Consider the following 21286-nt stretch of genomic DNA (forward strand, 5'->3'; position numbering starts at 1 on the left):
GGTATATGGGTTGTACTCTGCAAACATTGCGCCTCAGTGACCACCGATCCTTAGCTTTAAAAAAATTTTTGGTTCAGATCAGGCACCTTGGAAGCCACCTGATGTTGATAACTGGGGGCCTTGCTAACACACTACATCAAGGCAAGTGAAGATGGCGGATGTGTTGAGTGTTCTTCGTCAGTATAACATCCAGAAAAAAGAAATCGTCGCTAAAGGAGATGAAGTTATATTTGGGGAGTTCTCCTGGCCGAAAAATGTGAAGACCAACTACATAATCTGGGGGTATGTCAGTGCAAATAAAATGTATAAATCTGTTCTGCAGGCCCGCAGCTGACGGCGAAAAGCTCGTTAGCCGCATTAGATGCTAATATGCTAAAGTAACTCCTGTCCTCGTTGCTTTGCTTAAAACTTCAAGCACTGTTTGGTTGCTTCATCGTCATACTTAGATATTGTGTCGTCATCCCCGAGTTGATTTTGTAGCATTCACTGATGTCAGTATAAGTTTTTTTTTTTTGTAGTTCACAATGTATTTATAAAAGCTGCATTGTCAAACTTGCCCCGTAGTGATGGCAGGCTAAATAATTAGCGACGTCAGCTAGCCCCGAGTTGTGTTCCATGAAGTCGGAGATGCAGAGATTCGTGAGGAAGCTGGTGGTTTTATTCCCAACAGATGTGATTATTAAATGCTTCTTCCTAAGTCCAAAAGCAAAGTTTGTGTTTTGAAATCAAAGTTGCAACGCTTAGTAGGTTGGCTGACCGGATAACTGTTGATAGTTTCGTGTTTATGTGTCAACAAAACCAGTTCGAGTATCTTCTTCGGAACTAGCTTCATGTTTTTAGACTTGTGCAGATTGGATTAAAAGTTGTTTTTTTCTTTTTCTTATGCTTGTGTCACCAGTACTGGTAAAGAGGGGCAGCCCAAGGAGTATTACACTTTAGACTCTATCTTGTTCTTGCTCAACAATGTGCATCTGCCGCATCCTTCCTATGTGCGAAGAGCTGCGGTAAGTAGATCCACCACGTCCCTTTGTTTCTTTTTCTTTGCATTTATTGGATAAAAACAAAATCTTCCAGATTTGATCGTGATTGTCCTCAAAGCGTCTGTGACACGACTGTGTTGTTTACAGACAGAGAACATCCCTGTTGTCAGACGACCTGATCGAAAGGGATTACTATCATACCTCAATGGCGAGAGTTGTAAGTAGCACCTGCCATTGCTCATTCTGTGTGGGATGGGTTGTAGTTATCTTATTGTAGCTACACATATTTACACAATTGACCATTTTTAAAAAGTTTTGACCTGCTGTGATATTGCATAGAGCTTTAGCCTACCCCAGCTGTAGGATAGAGCCTGGGAAGCTGTCATAGGCTTCAGTCTACCTGGGCTTCAGTTGGAAGTTGACAGTGTTGCAGCTTCAAGTGTCTTGCTCAAGGCAACCTTGTTTTTTTTTTCATTTGTCTACTTATAAACTGTTTTGCAGCTACATCGACGAGCATCGACAGGAGCGCGCCCATAGAAATAGGTCTTCAAAGGCCAACACAAGGTAAGTTCACAAGCTCATAGATATATTCCATGATGTGGAATTTACAGTTGTTTTAATTTTTTTTAAATGTGTTACTTATTCCACACTAAGACTACAGTTAAATTGTCTGTTTTTTCATTTGTGGGGACTAGGGCTGGACTGAGGGGTTTTTGATGAGGGAATAATTGCCTTCAGTTTCGGGAGTTATGGCTTGTCAGACTGCTTCTTTGATCGCTCACCTTATAGATTCACGCTTTCTTTTTTTTTCTTACCCGTAACCGAAGGGCTTTGTTCAGTTGTAGAGTTTGTCTTCTGTGGTTTCTTTTTAAAAAAAATGTTTTGCTCATGTGCACAATTCAGTTCCCTAAATTTTGTGAGGCTGATGTTGCAGTATGTTCTCTCTACCCTAACTATAGCAGTGCTGGCAAAAAAAAATGCATTCTGATTGGTCAAAAAGCAAAAGGGTTGGCATCCCTTGAGTTTGTTTGTTATATTTACTGAAAATGAACTGAACTCCACTTTTTTTCCCCAACCCAATGCCTAGGCGTGTCCATTTTAACATGACAAATGTCAATTCAATTTCTAGAGCACCAAATCACGACAATGTCATCTCCAGGCACTTCAAAGATGCAGTCCAATTTATTGTAATCATAATCCAAGCAAATCCCATTAATTAAATTCAAAATTAGTGCTCATCATACATACAGAGCCAATTCAAAAACAATGTCCTTGCTAAGGAAACCAACAGATTGGATCGAAGTTTCAGTGCAATCTCCCATCCCGAGCATGCCTGAGGTGACTGTGGAGGGAAACGACTCCCTTTTAACAGGAAGAAACCTCTGGCAGAACCAGACTCAGGAAGGGTGGCATTCCGCATCGACCAGCTGGGGTTTGAGAAGACAGAAAAGAGGGGACAACAAACAGCGTAACACCAGGCCAGCGACCGGCTGAGAAAGAGAAACACAAGTTAATGACAACAATAATGTCATATGTACATGGAGAAAAAACAGAGAACAGAGTGAGGAGAGCCTAGTCTTAAAGTTAGAAAGCGTGTCTGCTTCTCATACGTTTAGTGGCAGCTGGTTCCACAGGAGAGGGGCCTGATAACTGAAGGTTCTGCCTCCCATTCTACTTTTAGAAACTCTGGGAACAACAAGTAAACCTGCAGTTTGGGAGCGAAATGCTCTGTTGGGAAAATATCCAACAATGAGATCTTTAAGAGATGATGGAGCTCGGTCATTAAGAGCTTTATTTGTGAGGAGAAGAATCTTAAAATCTATTCTGAATTTAACAGGGAGCCAATGAAAAGATATGGCCTCTCCTGTTAGTTCTCCTCAGAACTCTGGCTGCAGCATTTTGGAATAACAAAGTAACAAATGCATGGATAAGTTTTTCTGCATCACTCTGAGACAGGATGTTCTTAATTTTGGCAATATTACAAAGGTGAAAGAGGTAACTACTGGAAATGTTTTATATATGCGTCAAAGGATAGATTCAGGTAAAAAATAACTCCAAGGTTCCTCACTGTTGTGCTGGAAGCCAAGGAACATGCCCTTTATTCCAGATTACCAATCCAGCCCTAGTGAGGACCATTACTTATCAGTCACTTGTTTAAATGTATGCAGTTTTGTTAATGGAAGCTGGTAGAAAAGCAAACCGAGAACCAATAAGTAGAAACCCATCCATGTTTTTGTTTTTAGTTAAAAGAGCAGCTGATGAAGTATCTTCTGAAGCCAAAAAACCAAGGATTGAGGTAAGTTGACATGGATATTATAACATAAAACACAACTGACTTTAAATGGCATCCAAATCCACTCTGGTCAGTGTAGTTTAACCTGTTCTTTGACTAACTTAGTTTGAATTTCTAATCTAAAGAAGTACTGACTTGAGCGCAGAATAACTGGTTGTGATGTGAACAGTGAAAAATAAAAATGAAAGTCTTCAGAACTAAAGGCACTATTGGCATTGACAACTGACCATGTGTCTTGGTCCTGTGTATTTTTTAGCTATAAACCAAGATATTTACAAAAGTCTCTACAAACAATCATTCAGTTTTATATTTGGGATCATTTTATGTATTGCATTGATGATTATGTTTTGTTCGTTTTAAAGATATTCTGCTGTTGTCTGTTTGATTGGGTTTTCATAGAAATATGTGCCTATTGGGGATTCATACACCCCATAAGAAAGTACACTATATTGCCAAAAGTATTTGCTCACCCATCCAAATAATTAAACTCAGGTGTTCCAATCTTTTCCATGGCCACAGGTGTATAAATTTAAGCACCAAAGCATGCAGACTGCTTCTACAAACATTCAGGGGCCCAGTGAGGTCCAGCATGGTACCGTGAAAGGATGCCACCTGTGCAACAAGTCCAGTTGTGACTTCTTCGCTACTAAATGTTCCCACAGTCAACTGGCAGTGGTATTATAGCAAAGTGGAAGCGATTGGAAACAACAACAACTCAGCCATGAAGTGGTCGGCCACGTAAAATGACAGAGCGGGGTCAGCGGATGCTGAGGCGCATAGTGCACTGAGGTCACCATCTTTCTGCAGAGTCAATCGCTGCAGACCTCCAACCTCCATGTTGCCTTCAGATTAGCTCAACAACAGTGCATAGAGAGCTTGATGGAATGGGTTTCTATGGCCGAGCAGCTGCATCCAAGCCATACGTCACCAAGTGCAATGCAAAGGGTGTGTTTAAAGCACGCTGCCAGTGGACTCTAGAGCAGTGGAGACGCCTTCTCTGGAATGATGAATCACGCTTCTTCATCTGGCAACGTGATGGGAGAGTCTGGGTTTGGTGGTTGCCAGGGGAACGGTACTTGTCTGACTGCATCATGCCAAGTATAAAGTTTGGTGGAGAGGGGATTATGGTGTGGGGTTGTTTTCAGGAGCTGGGCTTGGCCCCTTAGTTCCAGTGAGAGGAACTCTGAATGCTTCCGGATACCAAGAGATTTTGGACAATTTCATGCTCCCAACTTTGTCCAAACAGTTTGAGGATGGCCCCTTCCTGTTCCAGCATGACTGAGCACCACTGCACAAAGCAAGGTCCATAAAGACATGGGTGAGCGAGTTTGGTGTGGAAGAACTTGACTGATCTGCACAGAGTCCTGACCTCAACCTGATAGAACACCTTTGGGTGTATCTGGAGGAATGGTCAAAAATTCTCATAAACACACTCCTAAACCCTGTGGAAAGCTTACCCAGAGGAGTTGAAGCTGTTATAGCTGCAAAGGGTGGGCCGACTATATTAAACCCTATGAAATAAGAATGGGATGTCACTTAAGTCCATATGCGAGTAAAGGCAGATCAGCGAATACTTTTGGCAATATAGTGTGGCAAGTATAGGACCAGCATGCACCTGGGTGGATGTTATGTTTTTTTCTACCAGAGCAAGAGAAGCGAAAACGTTTGATCTTCATTTGCTTGCAAAGGATAAATAAACCAGAAACCTACTGCAATTGTTTGGACTCCTTTTACCTGCGTACAGACTGTGTTCATCAGTGCTTTTTTTGGATTCAGTCGAATCTCTTTGGAATCTTTAGAATTGCCACAACATTTTGTATGTTTGAAACTGGTTTCTAATGAGAGTGATTTATTTTATTTTTTTTCTTGAATGAAAAGCTAAACTCGAGTGTATGTCATGAAGAATAATTATGTGTTTAAGGTTTCTCCTTTTTAACATGCAAGGTAATAAAGCAGTGATTAAAAGGTTAAGCAAGAAGTGCTGTAACATAGTGGAAAAATTCTTATTTTCCCCAAAACATTAAGTGTAACCTGAAATAGAAATTGATGGCTACAAAATAAAAAGTAATCGGAGTACTCTAAAGCGTTACTATGTATCACATCACACCCAACAGATTAAATTGTGTTTTATTCTGTTATAAATCAAACATTGTTGACTTTGCTTTCACCTTAAGGATGAGGAGCGAGTGCGTCTGGACAAGGAGCGCCTGGCTGCCCGTCTGGAGGGCCACAAAGAGGGCATCGTGCAGACTGATCAGATCAGGTATTGAAGATTGGAACCTTTTATATCAAGTCATGGCATTTTTTACTCCCAGAGATCATTTGGCATTTGTGTTTCTCACCCCAGTGTTCCACATTCTGATTGCTCCGAATGTCACCGTCTGTTAAATATTGAAATCCACACACTGGGCCTTCAAAGCAGTGAGCCGTTCAGAGGATCCAAACTTTTCCCCCACTTTTTTCAGATCCCTGTCCGAGGCCATGTCGGTGGAGAAAATCGCTGCCATCAAAGCCAAGATTATGGCGAAAAAACGTTCGACCATTAAAACAGATCTGGATGACGACATAACCCTGAAGCAGAGGAGCTTTGTGGACGCAGAGGTGGATGTCACAAGGGATATTGTCAGCCGTGAAAGGGTGTGGAGGACCAGGACGACCATTCTCCAGAGCACCGGGAAGGTCAGAGTCCAGTTAAAGCAGATCCCACTGATGCACTCGGTCCGTCTTTTAAATACGTGTGAGATTAGCATGACAGTCCTGGATCTTGATTTATGGACAATTCTAAAGATTCGTAATCGAACCGTATGCCAAGAAAAGATTCACAGCTTTATTCAGACTATACCATTTACAGTGTATAAGATAATTATTTGGTGTGTGGATTTTCTGGGATGGAGTTCCCATAAAATTCCCCAAAGTTCAAACAGCTTTTTGAACTTTGAAGAAAAAGTGACTGCCCCACACCGCAATGATCTCCTCAAGTTGCCACCTAAGCCTCGTTCAGACATAGGATATATAACATTTAAGTGATATTTTGATTAATCTTAATTGGGGTTGTGTGAGCAGTAAGATTTTTAGCAGACAGCATAGTGCTCTCGGTTTGGAGAATCAGGAAGGATTTCTAACAAAGGAGCTAAACTAACTGCTACTTACACTTGGGCATCAAAAGTCAACGTTTCACAGCAGTTGGAGCTTTTTATTCTGCATCACCTTTGCATCAGACAGTGGTTTACTTACACAAGCTTTCTAATGTCCTCAAACCTGATGGTCCAACATTGAGATGTGACAGTGAAACTTTTATCCACTAGATGGAGCCAAAAGAATTTTAAAAGGGCAATTAATGCTCTCACGCGGAAGCCGTTGGTGTTCATTTGACTGAATTTGTTTGTTGTTAAGACAAAGTTTTATCACACATGATAAAGATCCACATATTCGCCAACACATCCTGCACTAGTCGTTTCTGTCTTTCTTCTTTTCTTTGTTTTTTATCTTTTGCGTGTTGCCGTCAGATAAGTTCTTGCCTCGGACCTAAACAATACCACATTGTTTTCATTCACATAAGAATCTGTCAGTACTTCCCTTTCAAAATGAAAGTAAAATAGAAAAATACTCTATTTATTTGTACTTATACAGCTCTCTGAGAATACAAGTCATTTAGATTTACTGCGGTTGTTTAAGTAATACTGTAATTTATGACTTCACTGAGTTCAACTCGTTGTGTGTGTGTGTGTGTGTGTGTGTGTGTGTGTGTTGCTTTTATGCAGAATTTCTCAAAGAACATTTTTGCCATCCTTCAGTCAGTGAAAGCCAGAGAGGAAGGGCGTGCACCAGAGCAGAGACCAGCACAGAACACCACCCAAGTGGTAAAGATAAAACTCTGTATCTGTTTAACAGCCCAGAGTTGAGTTAATTGTATAAAATGTTTTGTTAGGTTTTAGACACTTATCATGTACCTAAATAGTCTATAAGGTTTACACTTAACTGTGCCTTGACAAGTGTGTGTATAGGGATGAAGTGTTTGGGCTCATGTTGTTCCAGGACCCGTCCTTAAGGAACAAACAGCCAGTGCCAGCTGCCTATAACAGATACGATCAGGAGCGATTTAAAGGAAAAGAAGGTGGGTTTTTATGTTTCTATGATGTATGTTGGTTCATTCATTCATTCATTGCTCTCACCCCTCATAGTGGAGGCTATTTAGCCAGTGCAGAGGGGCTCGTGTACAGTCGTCTAAAAGCCTAAAGCTTGGCCCTCGGAGACGATGCTACGCAGATATATATTGACTGTTTTGTAGTGTTGCTTTCTTTAGATAAAATTATGACTAAATATCATCAACAAACCTTTATCACGTGACCAAAAACGAGACGAGACGTAACAAATGTAGGTCATGTGACGATAACTATGATTAAATATATAATGCAATATTGTTGACGAATAAAAACAAATAAAAATCTGCTAAAATGTCTCTTCATTTTCGTTGACTAAAACGAGATGAAATGTTAACGTTATTTTGTCTTGTTTAGTCGCGTTGTTGTTATTATTTTGCAGTATTTCTGTTTCCTGTGTCTCACTGCACAGTCGCAGGCGACGTCACTTATATTATAATATGCAGCTGGGGTGGATAGACACACACACATATATATATATATATATATATATATATATATATATATATATGTTTGACATGTTTGGTTGGTAACATAAATATGTTGTAAATTCAAATCAGATCATCTTCCGTCTCTGGAATGGATGTATTCTTGAGTCTAAAAGGTAACAATGATATAATAATAAGACAACCTTGTTTGAATTGTGAAATGGGTTTGACTGATATAAGATTTTGGTTTCATCTATACTACTAGGTAATTATGCTATATTGACTGGGTTAAATAGAATTGCATTACTAAAAGGGACTAAAATACCATTTTCATTGACTAAAACTAGACTAAAATGTCATCAGTTTTCGTCAACTAAAACTAGTCAAAAATAGGGTAATTCTGACGAAAATAAGGCTAAAATGCTCAGACTTTTAGTCGACTGAAACTGGACTAAAAAGAGTATGAACGTGGCTAAAACTGATCAAAACTAAAATGACAGCTTGACACAAAGACTAGACTAAGACTAAAATTAAAACGTCCGTTTTGAAATTAGCTTGAACTGCAACACGTGTCCGGGTTGAGTAAGACACGTTTTCTGTTGGTCCAGTTATATTTAGCATCTGTCATCAAAAAGAAAACCTTGTGATTCACTGTCATGTCATTCAGATTGCCTCTAAAAGGGACCTGATGAAGCATAGCATCAGAGATGGTCGGATTCTGTTTGGTAGTTTCATGTAAAACCAGCAGTTTCGTTTTATGCAGCTTTGAGTCAACTCTCAACACTTTTATTGACCCAGTGATAAGATTAGAAAAAGAACAACAATGAATTCAAAACAGGTTAATTTTAAAACAACATCAGTCCCACAACAGCGTATGAGGAAAAATGTTTTTGTGGAGGTGGTTCTTCACGCCACTGTGTGTGTAAATTACACGTTGCATGTTTGATTACCTGTTATTTCATGCTTCAACGTCTGTTTCGTGTTTACACCGTGTGCATTTTAAATATGCATTCATACACATACAGTAAAACCACTGAGAGTTTCCTTTAAAAAGCCGATCATTCTGTACTGAAAAGAAATGAAAGATGGACGTGTATTTGGGCATGTATTTTTGTCTGTCATATTGAAAGAAAGCCACTTGTTTCGTCATATCCTGCAACTCATGTTTTTTTTTTCTGTTGTTTTTTCCCCTTAGAAACGGAGGGCTTCAAAATTGATACCATGGGCACCTACCACGGCATGACCCTGAAGTCGGTGACGGTGAGAATAAAGCTCGTGGTCAGCTGGTGGTGTTTGGAAGACCACAGAGTTGCTTCTACACTGAAGCACACTCACGCATTTCCAGAGAACTTTTGCGTTTTTTTTCATGGGCTTAATTCCAAGGGCTAAAAATCCTGAAAAACAAATCAGGGCCCCAGGCTTGTAGCACCTAACTGGAAGTATTATTAGAGTTATTATTCTTGTTACTATTATTATTAGAATTCTATTAGAGAAATCCATAAAAAACCAACGTTGTGTAAACCGTCACTGGACTGTGAACTTAGATGTGCTTCAAAGATTCCCAAATCAGATTCAAAATGTGGATCCAACCCTTTTATGTGTACATGAACTGTCATTTCTGTAAACAAGCCTCTGAGGCCTCTGCAGAACCACCAGTGCACCCCGTCTTTCCAAACAGTTGGGTGCATTTGTCTGTGGACAGTTTGTGTCACGCTGCAGTCGACGGGGGTCACACTCTGTCAGAAAATGTTCACATTCACGAGCCCTGCTGCTGATCTTTGCTGCATTTACAGTAGGTCTAGTTACTTAAGTAGGAATGAAACGTGTATTTTTATCAAATAAAGTGTCATTATGTTGCTGCCGCTCGCGGAGCTGAGCTTCCTTTTAAAATTTTTTTCTTTTCTCCCACTCATAGTGCAGATGTTTATCTGAACTCGACTCTGTCCACTTCAGTTTGTGAAACGCTCGCAGAAGATCTGAAATCCTACAGAAAATGTGCTTTTGCACTGCAGTGAATGCATATTATTCTTTCATAAAATAGAATTGTGTACACAAACATCCCAGTTGATTCCCTCCAATAGAAACAGATTTGATCTCGTGTAGAAAATATTGGCAATGGCAATATTTGTAAAGCGTGTTTTTTTTTGGGGGGGGGGGGGGGGGGGGGGGGGCTTGTGCGAGTTGCCATATGCAAAGGTTACCAGATGGTAACCCCTATTGATAAAGTAATGTGCTTAAGTAAATCATTTTTGTTTCACTTCAAGGCGATTGGGTTTTGTTCTTGATCAGTCAGCCGGTTTGTCCGCATTCACCGTGTTCGCTCTGCCTGCTCCGTCTTGTTGATGCAGGCATTGTGTTTGTTGTTCTGAAGGTGATGCCAGTATTTCAATAGTTCATTTGGATGAAACCCGTGTGAAGTTATCAGATGGCTGTACTTGCAGCTGGAATACGACACCCGCCAGTGGTTGAAAAGGAATCCATTTGGTGGAGGCGTGGGCTCGATGTGGAGCTTATCCAGGCATATTCCCACGTACACGTCCTCCAGGTGCAGGTGGCGGATACTTAGAGAGGCTTGGTAGACTTTTGTAGCGATGTCCCCAGAAAAGACGTAACCTGTCCCAGAGCAGAAGGTGGGGTACTTCTCTCCTGGATACAGCTCCGGGGGCATGTGCCACTTGCTGTTTTTATTTCGGTTGGGTGCAAATCCTCTCATGTTATTGCCTGTGAAATAGTTCTTCTTGGGCTTCAATTCAGGCCTGAGCAGCTTATAAATGAGGTACTCCGTGTTGACGAACATGTCGCTGTCAGTTTTCATTACGTAGCTTGCCTGTGGGCAGTACATCGCCACCCAGTTCATTCCCATCAATGTCTTTATCGTCAGGTTGTTGTAGGAATCCAGGAAGTCCTGCTGAATGATATCGTGATGCCTCTGGCTCTCCGCTTGTAGCATCCTTTGCTGTAGAAGTCCCAGCTCGCCATCCTTTTTCCCCAGCAGAAAGAGCCTGATGAATCCCAGAGCTGGGGCAACACTTTCGTTCCCCCAGGTCTGCCGTATGGCATTCCTTGCCTCCACCTGACGAGCCTCAGTGACGATTAGCATCACTAGAAATGGTGCAAGTCGTTTCTCTGCGCATTTGTCTGGCTCATTGATGATATAAGGAAAAGGCCCTTGGGTTATCGTGCCATTACGGTCTCCCTCCTCGCTTTGGCTGGTGTTTGCTACCACAGCGTTCTCAAAATGTGGGTCACCTCGAAGGGAAGAGACAACCTGCTTCTCATGAGAGCTGATGTTAGCATCAGACTTGAAACTTGGCTGAGGATCGATCACAAACCTCAACACGGAATTTTGGGCACTTAAGTTCCCTTTGGCCACGAGGGTCTGAAGTCCCCCACCTCCATTCACCACAGGGTTGCTTCTCCACCATGGCATACCAGTGAGCTTAGGTGGCCACACCTGGTGGACCAAAAAGACCACTGCACCCAACAGTGAGAGGAGATACAGAAGCTTAGCTATGTGTGTGCAGCAGTGGCGTCGTCTCCACTGCATGTTTCTGATAATGGTCACACCTACGAGGCAGGTCGTCAGCAACTTCTGACAGGATACAGATTCCTTAAGGGGAAGTGAACAGTATGTGCTGGGTTGCTGAAGGACATTTCACCATGTTTTATTTTAAGTGTCTTTACTGAGGCCCAGTGATTACCTAGAAGAGACAACAGAGTAGACATCTCTTTAATAAAACTGATAATCATCATATAAATCCAGTCAAGCTTCTGTAACAAGTGTTTAATATCGACAGTAGATGCAGTATCTGCTAACATGTTAAAGATGCTAGACACAGAGGATTAGAACTTTGGGGTGGAACTCTCCCTCCGGAAAATAATCTGATGCATATCTAGGTTTTATACAGAACGAGTCGGATGCAGTTCTGTTGTTCGTGTCAGCTGTAGTTTTATCTGGGGATTCACAGAAATCACTTGTTTGAAGCGGACCTGCTGACAACTTTGTTCAGTGTTTCACTTGGCATCTGTTAACAGCTGTACCCTAGTTATAACCCCACCCAACAGAAACATTTAATAAACTTTCCACTTCCTTCTCAGTGCTCTGTTTAGGCAGCAAAAAGCAGACAAAGTTTGGGACTGTTGGACTGTTTCTTTTGATTTGTAGAGTACATCAAATGTCTAAAAAATGTCTCTCTAAAGGGGTGATAACAGTTTGAATAGAGAGATGTTGCAGGTAGCCAACAGGCAGTTGTACATTTATCAGTCAGTAAAACTCTTAGAAGTTGCTGTCTTACTGAAACTTCTCTCAACTTGAGAGTTTTGCTTTATAACCGGATACAGTAGAATGGCTTCGGTTTGTGCCCCCCCCCCGCCCCCTAACTGAATTACACAGTATCTTTCTTAAAGGGTCCCGACAAGACAAAGCGTGGTTTGTGAGAGCTGAAAAGACTTGAACTGAAATTCAGTCAAGCACTTGCTTCAAAAAGGCACTCCCTTTATACAGGAGCGTCCGTGAAAAACAGATTTTTCCACTCTAAATAATTGTCTTGGTGTAACAGTCATATGCATCTCTATTCTCAGTGTTCATATTGTCAACTTACCCATTTTGGCATAAGCGCTCGTCTCTCTTTGGTATCCATCATTCAAACGTGATTATTTACAGTCTGCACACACTGATCAAGCTGAACTTTATGGCTCACATCCCTTTTCATTTCCTCTGCAGAGTGTAACAATTCAGCCTCTTCTCTGGCTGTTGCTCTGAAGGACTGTTTTTCATTGTCGTTATAGTCATCACAGGGAAATGTAGTTTTTTTTTTCTGTTCTTTCTTCTTGGATGAGCAAGACTGAACATGTGTCAGGAGATCCGATGTTGCAGTTTCTCGTTTTGACGCATTGTCCCAAGAGGCTTGAATCTAATAGTGCTGTGTTGCTACTTCTTATGAGCAAATTGAGAAGGGGGGCCGTAGCTGCCAGTTAGCTGCAGCCCTGGGTCATTCCACTGTCCTCGTTGTCATGTGGTGTAAATCAAATCGGCGTTGGCTAGAAGGGCTTGATTTCTGGATGTTGTGTAAGCCTTACATCTCTCCTTGAAGCTTTGTGCCCTATTTCCATTCTGAGGCTCGTTTCCTCGTCGATTCACGCACTCCATGCATCAGTGTCAGTGTTTTCTCCAATGTGCCCCCATCCTCTTTGTTTTCAGTTTCCTGTCCTCCTCATTCAGCAGCTTCTCACGCTCTGCTCGACCGTTGCTCTGTCTGTAAGAGGGGTGCAAACAGCGGGGGAGGAGGAAGAGGAACAGGAGGTAGCACCCTCAGTTGTGTGTTCGTTCTGAAAGGCAGCTCCAGGCTCGGTGGCATGACGCTCTTCAAACACGTCACGCCGTCTCTGCTGCTGTTGCTGGAGAGAGGAGAGAGGGGGGTTGGGCTACTGACCTATTTGTATTCACACCCACTCTCCAGAAAAGCGAGTGAAGTATCATAGAGATTTTGGGATGAGGGGAGGGGAGCTGAGGGGAGGAGTGAGATAATTCTTTGTGTCAGTACTTCCTCACATCTGATTTCTTAATCTCTCTGAAGGGAACATCTGGTTGCGTGCTCTTACTTGAGCAATGATGGACTGTAACTCGAACCTCCATGAAGTCACATTTAAGCGTCTCATGATAGCAGTTTGTGTTGGATGCTGATTCTAACAGAGATTACTGAAACAACGTTTCCATTGTGTGCGTTCAGTTGTTTGGCTGCAGTAACTGGGGCTACCTGTTCGAGCACAGAGAATTCAAACTTTTACAAACACAAGTGCTAATCTTCCCCCAATAACAACGCCTGTGCAGCTGCAACAGAAAATCAGCAACGAAATCTAAGTTTTTAGAATTTTTAATTTCTTTGGAGTTGACCGGGCAGATATAGGATTTTGATTTAAAATACCTGTTCTGTATTTATCTGAAGCCGTTGTATAAGTGTTACATGTCATGTTCAAAAAAACCTTTTTCCCATATCGCCCGGCCCTACTTGAACCATATTATGGAATTTGCTAAACTATCAAATTGGCAGATCTGCTGCTCCATGAGGGCTCTCCTCACACACCGCATGGAAAATTTCACGTTCTAAAATTCTATTCTAAGAATTTTTATGATTTTTACAAATATCTTGGCGCTCTTTCGTGGCAGGTTGAGCTCTGAAACCCCCCCTTTGTCCAAACATTCTTTGACGATAAAGGTGATTTTCTGTTCTGTTTATTCACTCAAATAGATAAACTCATATTTAGGAAAGATGAGATTCTCGCAGGACTTGGGTCATTTTAGGCTGTTCACTCTTCTGTGCGTCCCATTTTCAGGAATTGTCACAAATGTGTACTCTGAACCAAAAGGATGAACTGATTAGACTTTGCTTGTTACATGTCACTGTGATCTCGCAGACCAGTTCAGTATTTATAAGCTGAATAAGACATAAGTTCACAAAGATGTCTGATTCAATAGAATTATGCAACAAAGATGTTTCATTTCCAAAATGTCAAATGTTTTCTCTGACATCATATTGTTATGCAACGACTCCGTCTTGGTCATTATTCAGCACTGTTGCTCAGGAACAGAAGGGGAGACAGTGACCTTATTGGCATTTATTACACTACTGGAATTGGGGGCAATCTTTGATGCTCACCTTGAACTGTGATGATTTTACGGATCATCTGTGCTGCCGGGTTAAGGATGTGTCCGTGAGGCCTGCTCTCATCATGCTACACCTTTGTGTTCTCTTTGTTTATTGGATTTATTGGCTAAACCTGAGTTGAAAAGCCTTCACTACTTTCTGTATATTAATAGTGTGGACAGAGGCATGGGTATAAATTTAAAATGGTCTTAATTATTCGTTATTTTTTTCCTGCAGCAGTGCAGATTTTTTGTCAGGTTTGGAACTGCTTTTTTTTGTCAGAACAACACGCGTGATCCTTACTGAGCCGTTTTTGTATCGTTTGCTGTGTGTCGGACACAAAGTTCGACCTTCTGTCAGTGTCAGTGTTAGTTTGTCCCCTGGATGTTTTTCTGAGATTAGGCAGTCCAGCTGTAGGAGTGTATCTAAATTCCTGCCAGACTGTGACCTCTGGTGTGGTCACACCTTTTCCCATCTCTGCTCTCTGCACATTCTTTTGGAACGGAATCGGAACTCTATTATCATGCAGCTTTCATCACACTTAAATGTTTTAATGAAAGCTTCCATGTTTTTCATGGACAATTCTACTGAAGTAGAAAATGAGACGTGAGCTTTCAATGGAACTCTTCCCATCTTCCCATATCCAAACTCTTTGTCTATATTTTTTCCCTCTTGAAATGTTTTATACCAGTTATTAACCATTATGTTGATTACCAAAGACACACTATCAAATGCTTGTGTGTGTAACCTTGGACTGCTGTGTTTTCCAGGAAGGAGCGTCTGCTCGGAAGGCCCAGACCCCAGCACTGCAGCCCGTCCCTCGTCCAGGTTAGTGTCTGATTCTAAATGTTCAGCCATTCAGTGTGACGTGTTTCTTTAGTTATTAAACAGCCCCGACTGTCCTAAAGTGTACACGTCTTTCTGAAAAGAGAGTCAGCCGGGAGAATTTTTGTTTTTACAGACTGATGATGATAGCAGAGAGTGGTTGGTGGCTCTCGAGTCTTGCAGACGCTGGCCAGAAGACAAATACCTTAACAAAACTTGAGCATGCTTGAGGCGACTGGGGAGGGAAAGGACTCCCTTTTAACAGGAAGAAACCTCTGACAGAACCAGACTCAGGAAGGGTGGCCATCCGCCTCGACCAGCTGGGGTTTGAGAGGACAGAAAAGAGGGGATAACAAACACTACAACACCAGGGAAACAAAAGTTAATGACAACAATAATGCCAAATGTACATTATGTCATATGAGGAAATAAAAAAAGATCAGTTAGATTAGATTGTGGGAAATTGGCCCAATGTGTGACACTGACATGGGACCAAACCAAGAAAATGTGCTCCTGATGTGTGTCTGAAGCAGCGCCAGTGAAAGGACTTTTTGTGAGGAGAGAAGAATCACAGCTGTTCAGCTCCTCAACAAGTTACTCCCTCAGCTTTTTCCCTTTTTCACATGACAGAACAACAAAGCAGCATCAGTCTGGGACACATTTGCCTGACTGCGGAATATAGACGATGATGATGGTCGAATGCTGAAGTTGAGCCGTCGTTGTTGTGCATTTAGAAACTTGAAAGAAAATCATGAAAAATCTTTTTTTTTTTTTCTTTGTCGGGGGTGTGGGCAGGGCTCTGTAATTATTTAAGGTGGTAGTCCAGTGAAATGAAAAATATTCTTTTAATTTTTTTTTTTTTTAAAACATTTTAATCTGTTCTTTGTATTTCTGTATCTTGTCTTTTGTCTCTAGTTTCACAAGCCAGACCTCCACCAAATCAGAAGAAAGGTACATTTTCGTAATTATATAAAATACACTTGACGGTACATGTGGTGTGTAATGTAATACAAGCACCAATTTACAGAGCATAGTCTGATGCGTTCTCCTAATCTGCTGTTTCTTTTTTTCTCTGCAGGGTCCCGGACCCCCATTGTCATCATCCCGGCCGCCACCACCTCACTCATCACAATGCTCAATGCTAAAGATCTGCTGCAAGATCTAAAGTAAGTTTAAGTGCTTGTTGCTTTGACCATGGGAGCAGGTGGCAGTGTGATACAGGAAGTGTGCTGCCATCTCATAGCCGGTTTGTAATTTGCTCACAAACGGCACAGTCCTGTGTCGTTCCGTTAATATCGCTTATGATTTCAAGAGACTCGTGTTTGAGCTGAGAGTCTTTACTGGTTTCTCCATTTGAGTTCATTACAACTCAGAGGATTTGAGTTATTGGCTGACGCGGTTAAAACACCTCTATGGAGGACTGCAACTGCCGTAATGCGAAAAAAAAGATGCCCCCAGAAAAATATACATTGTATACACATAAATCTGTTTATGATGATAAATGCTATTGAAATTAAGTAAATTTGAATTCGATTTTGATTTAATTTGCAAAATAATCCTATAAAATGTGAAAGAATGTGTGCTTTAATTTGAAATTGCATTCATTTAAACTTGTGTTAATGTTGCTTTTTATTTAAAGATCTGCAGGCAACTCCCACGTAGTGGTTGAAAACTATAAAAGAGGTGTACTCGTCATTTTCCTGTGTTTTTTGCACAATGTGTAACTATATTGAATAAAAGCCACTGGCTTTGGTTGTAATGTTGTTTAACTCCTGTGGATATTTAGCTGGACACACTAATACTTGCAGCTAACCTGGAGCATTTTATTTCATGTCATCTATACAATGTTACTGCTGTGGGGAGCTTAAAAAAACACTTTCCCATGGAAAATCTTTACAGTGAAGACTGTTAGTGCAACTCAGTACACACTTGATCAGACAGAGAAATCCAAAGCTTAACGCACCAGCAGTGCCCACTTCTGACCGCCAAAGTTTGGCTGGGAGCTGGTGATTCTGGCAAAAGGTTTAATGTCTGAGAAACAAGTGGCACAGCCTAAAAGAAATGAGAGAATTAGAAGGTAGAAAATCAAGAGAGAATGGGGAATATTAAAGGTAAAACTTTGTTTGGGTTGCACCAGGTTCGTCACTTCAGAAGAGAAAAAGAAGCAGGGCATCCAGCGTGACAATGAGGTTCTGCTTCAGAGGCGCAAAGATCAGATTCAGCCCGGTGGTACCACATTAAGCGTCACTGTTCCGTATCGTATCATCGACCAGCCGCTCAAACTGGCTCCACAGGACTGGTGAGCAGATTTTGAAGATTGCTTTTTTCCCACACATGAGCTGTCTGTGAAGAGAACAAGACTTTGTCACAGTATGAAACGACAGTTTGAAAGCTCCTCTGACGGCTCAGTTGGTGACAAGAATTTTAGATATGTGACAAATGTGAGTCAGGATGCTACTGGCAGCAGCTAACATGCCCGTTTGTGCACCACAGTGGCATTCAGTTGTTTTTTGTGGCAGAATTTGATTTCTGACTCAGAAAGCAGAGCAGCCAAGCAGGTGCAGTTCAGCAATAACATTTAATGTCACAGGGCTCCAGAATGCCACAATTTAGTCACGTTTTAATTCACAGTATCATATTTATTCATTTGTTTTTATGCCACATCTGTGCTGTTAAAAGTTGGTAGGATTGATACTCATAACAGAAACTAATGTGTAATATTTAGCTACATTCTAAAGTTCCACCAGTGAGAGTTTAGCAGTTCTGATGTTTGCAAACAGTAGAAATTAGGAGTTCTTCAGCTGTCAGTGCTGCTGCTGCTGGGAATTGGAGCAGCTTCATGTATCCAAGGATACACTCAAGCCATCAGTCTCACACTGTCAAGCCTTCGCGCTGCTCTTTCAGCTACGTTGATAAGTGGATGTGTGTTTTTGCAGGGATCGAGTGGTGGCCGTGTTCGTGCAGGGACCTGCCTGGCAGTTTAAAGGCTGGCCGTGGCTGTTGCCCGACGGATCTCCTGTCGACATTTTCGCCAAGAGTGAGTGACTCATACTGTCAGGTTTATTGAGAAATGGTTAGCACCGTTTCAGCAAAGCAGCTGCAGCTGTAGGTAACTAATGCTGATAAAGTATCAGCAACATTCAGATTTAGTTTATAATGTGATGAGCCTTTGTGTCAGTGTCTTGAGTCTCTGCCCAGCTGAAGTTACATTGATATCAGCAAAAAGAGCCTGAACAGGAATCTAAACGGAGCCTATCTTTAAATTTTTTCCCCAACGTGATCCGATTCCACCCAGTTCTCCTGTTTATATTATTGGCTTTAGAAATTCTTTGCAGTCTCATTGGTCAGGTTCAAACCGAAGTTGTGAATACATTTTTCCCTCCAGTTCGAGCTTTTCATTTGAAGTACGATGAGGCAAAGACGGACCCCAACGTACAGAAGTGGGATGTGACCGTCCTGGAGCTGAGCCGCCACAGGCGCCATCTCGACCGACCTGTCTTCCTGCGCTTTTGGGAAACCCTTGACAGGTTTGGTTTTTTTTCCCCCCTTTTTATTCACCTCCTCTTTTGTCCACACACCTGATCCTTTATTGTGTACATTGTAATTTATCTGGCACATACTCACGTTGATTTTTCCTCTCTCTGGTTTATCAGATACATGGTGAAACATAAATCTCACCTCAGGTTCTGAGCCCAGATCAGAGTTCATCTCTGAAAATCCCACAGATTGATTCAACAGCCTTCCAACTCTGCTCAGTCCACCTCCAGTATCCAAGCTGCCAACCCATCCTCCAACATGATCCCTGTTTTACTATGAAGAAGAAGAAGAGGAGTGAAGGTCAACAGTGGACTCCTCATGCAATGTGCTTCGATGCTCTTGACGTTAGAGCAGAGATTTTTATTTTAATTGTTTCCTCATGTTTTCAGGTAGTTCAACAAAAATACCAAAACGTGTTTGATACAAAAAGATTGTGGGAACAATTTATTAAGCGACATGAGGTCGGAGGGAGAAATTTTCCTTTTTGTCAGTGAGGAAATTTGTGGTTTCAAGTCAAAACTGTTCAGACTGAGGAAAACGTGAAAATAATTTGAGGCACATACAAAGCAGCCATTGAGTTTGAGGGACGAGACTTTCTTACGTTTTTTATTTAGCGTGTTTGTGATCTGAATGTACATATATGATGAAACCTGTGAGAGCCAAAGCTCTTTGAGCAGAGACGAGGGTTCGCAGATAAGTGATTTCTTCATATGTTAGAAAATTTCTCTGCTCTGGCTCAATGAACAATCTCAGTCAAGCAGTATGTTCATAGTGGAGTTTCTGACAGATCAGGACATTTATTGGTCATGCAATGACTCTGTTAAAGTCTTCTTTTTTGTTGGTGTTGTGCTAGGTGAGAGAAATGATTGAAAGTATTGCTTTAAGTCATCACATGGACATAGACAATAAAGCCTCTGAGACAAATACTGTGTGTTGTCTGCTGTCAGACTGGTTAGACTGCTAAGTTTATTCATATTTATATATTATTTATATATTGGTAACATTATGCAAAGATATGAGTAGCACTCTTAAAAAGGAAAGTTATACCTGAAGTCTGGAAAAAGGATTTAGAAAGATCACCAAAGAATTTCATCTTCCATTGACTGGAATGTATCTACAAGTGACATGGATTTCATTTACGTGTTAACTTATCAGTGAAAATGCACATCCTCGCCAAAGAAAAGTCACCATTCCGATTCAACTATGGAAATATCTGAGAGTCTCGCATTGGAAAAGTACTTACAGTGCATGTTCACATGGCAACAAGTTATGTAACCCTTAGTTATGCAGTGAGTGGATTCATTCCTTTAACAGCCATGGAAAAGATGTTACTCTGTTTCTGAAGTTTGAAATTATTAGTCTGCGTCAAGCAACAAAATAACTGAGGATGTTATTAAAAAAAAATACAAAAATTGGGTAAGGACTCATGGAGTCTGTTATCTGGACGGATAGCAGTGAATGATCATTTTTGAGGAAGAACTGTGGTCTAAAGGAAGTCTTGAATGATTGCGACGGGAAATCATTTAAATGTTTGAAATAATTTTAAAAAGCAATTGAACTCACAGCAATGCTTAATGCTGAAAGTAAGAGCATTTCCCCAGGAACATTTAGAAGATACCTCAAGATCATTTAAAAAAAAGGCTTGAATTTGCCCAAGCGTCATCATTGGACTCTGGACCATTATGTCCAGACGTACGGTATCGTGTTCCAAAGTGATGGGCACATCAGGGTGAGAAGAGCACCAGATCCTGCTCCCATCATGTCTAATGCCTACTGTACTAGTATATGGGTGCAACATTATGGTCTGGGGCTGCTTCAGTTGGTCAGGTCTGGGTTCAACAAAGTTATGTCTAATGAAATTTAGGTCCATTGACACCTTGAATATACGGAACGACCAAGATTTTCTTTCCTGATGGCATGGGCATATTCCAAAATGGGAATGGCAGGAATTATCAGGCTCAAATTGTGAAAGAGTGGTTCAGGGAACATGAGATATTTTCACCCCACTGAGAATCTTTTGAAAGTGCTGTAGATAGCTTTAAAAAAAAAAGAGGCCCGACCCTCCCAACAACGACTCCCTTTTAACAGGAAGAAACCTCTGGCAGAACCAGACTCAGGAAGGGTGGCCATCCACCGCGACCAGCTGGGGTTTGAGAAGACGGAAAACACTAAACACCCGTTTGTGCACCACAGTGGCATTCAGTTGTTTTTTGTGGCAGAATTTGATTTCTGACTCAGAAAGCAGAGCAGCCAAGCAGCTGCAGTTCAGCAATAACATTTAATGTCACAGGGCTCCAGAATGCCACAATTTAGTCACGTTTTAATTCACAGTATCATATTTATTCATTTGTTTTTATGCCACATCTTATGCTTATAATATAATGTCAACACACTATGATTAGTACATGGCATTCAACGT

General features: G+C 41.3%; 2 protein-coding genes across 2 annotated transcripts; one reads left to right on the forward strand and one right to left on the reverse strand.

Annotated features, from left to right (window-relative positions):
• Positions 1 to 130: 130 nt before the first annotated feature.
• cdc73 (cell division cycle 73, Paf1/RNA polymerase II complex component, homolog (S. cerevisiae)) lies at positions 131 to 19789 on the forward strand. The gene is made up of 17 exons (XM_072363159.1): positions 131 to 282; positions 899 to 1004; positions 1128 to 1197; positions 1482 to 1544; positions 3224 to 3276; positions 5448 to 5536; positions 5739 to 5952; positions 7035 to 7133; positions 7309 to 7387; positions 9057 to 9121; positions 15276 to 15333; positions 16246 to 16281; positions 16409 to 16496; positions 17468 to 17629; positions 18267 to 18367; positions 18716 to 18857; positions 18984 to 19789. The coding sequence occupies exons 1-17, from the start codon at positions 152 to 154 to the stop codon at positions 19018 to 19020; spliced, it is 1593 nt and encodes a 530-aa protein (XP_072219260.1). The 5' UTR covers positions 131 to 151; the 3' UTR covers positions 19021 to 19789.
• LOC140268349 (beta-1,3-galactosyltransferase 2) lies at positions 10023 to 13207 on the reverse strand. Its single transcript, XM_072363160.1, has 2 exons — positions 12463 to 13207; positions 10023 to 11562 (listed from the first exon to the last, which is right to left on the reverse strand). The coding sequence occupies exon 2, from the start codon at positions 11406 to 11408 to the stop codon at positions 10170 to 10172; it is 1239 nt and encodes a 412-aa protein (XP_072219261.1). The 5' UTR covers positions 11409 to 11562; positions 12463 to 13207; the 3' UTR covers positions 10023 to 10169.
• Positions 19790 to 21286: the final 1497 nt, after the last annotated feature.

This window comes from Leuresthes tenuis, unplaced genomic scaffold (assembly GCF_036924035.1).
Source record: "Leuresthes tenuis unplaced genomic scaffold, fLeuTen1.0.hap1 SCAF_14, whole genome shotgun sequence".
In the NCBI taxonomy this organism is placed as follows: Eukaryota; Metazoa; Chordata; class Actinopteri; order Atheriniformes; family Atherinopsidae; genus Leuresthes; species Leuresthes tenuis.

Coding starts and splice junctions, on each gene's coding strand:
- cdc73 (XM_072363159.1), top strand. CDS start 152: ATGGCGGATGTGTTGAGTGTTCTTCGTCAGTATAACATCCAGAAAAAA. Junction 1,545..3,223: donor TCTTCAAAGGCCAACACAAG/GTAAGTTCACAA, acceptor TTTTGTTTTTAG/TTAAAAGAGCAGCTGATGAA. Junction 15,334..16,245: donor GCAGCCCGTCCCTCGTCCAG/GTTAGTGTCTGA, acceptor TTTTGTCTCTAG/TTTCACAAGCCAGACCTCCA.
- LOC140268349 (XM_072363160.1), bottom strand. CDS start 11,408: ATGCAGTGGAGACGACGCCACTGCTGCACACACATAGCTAAGCTTCTG.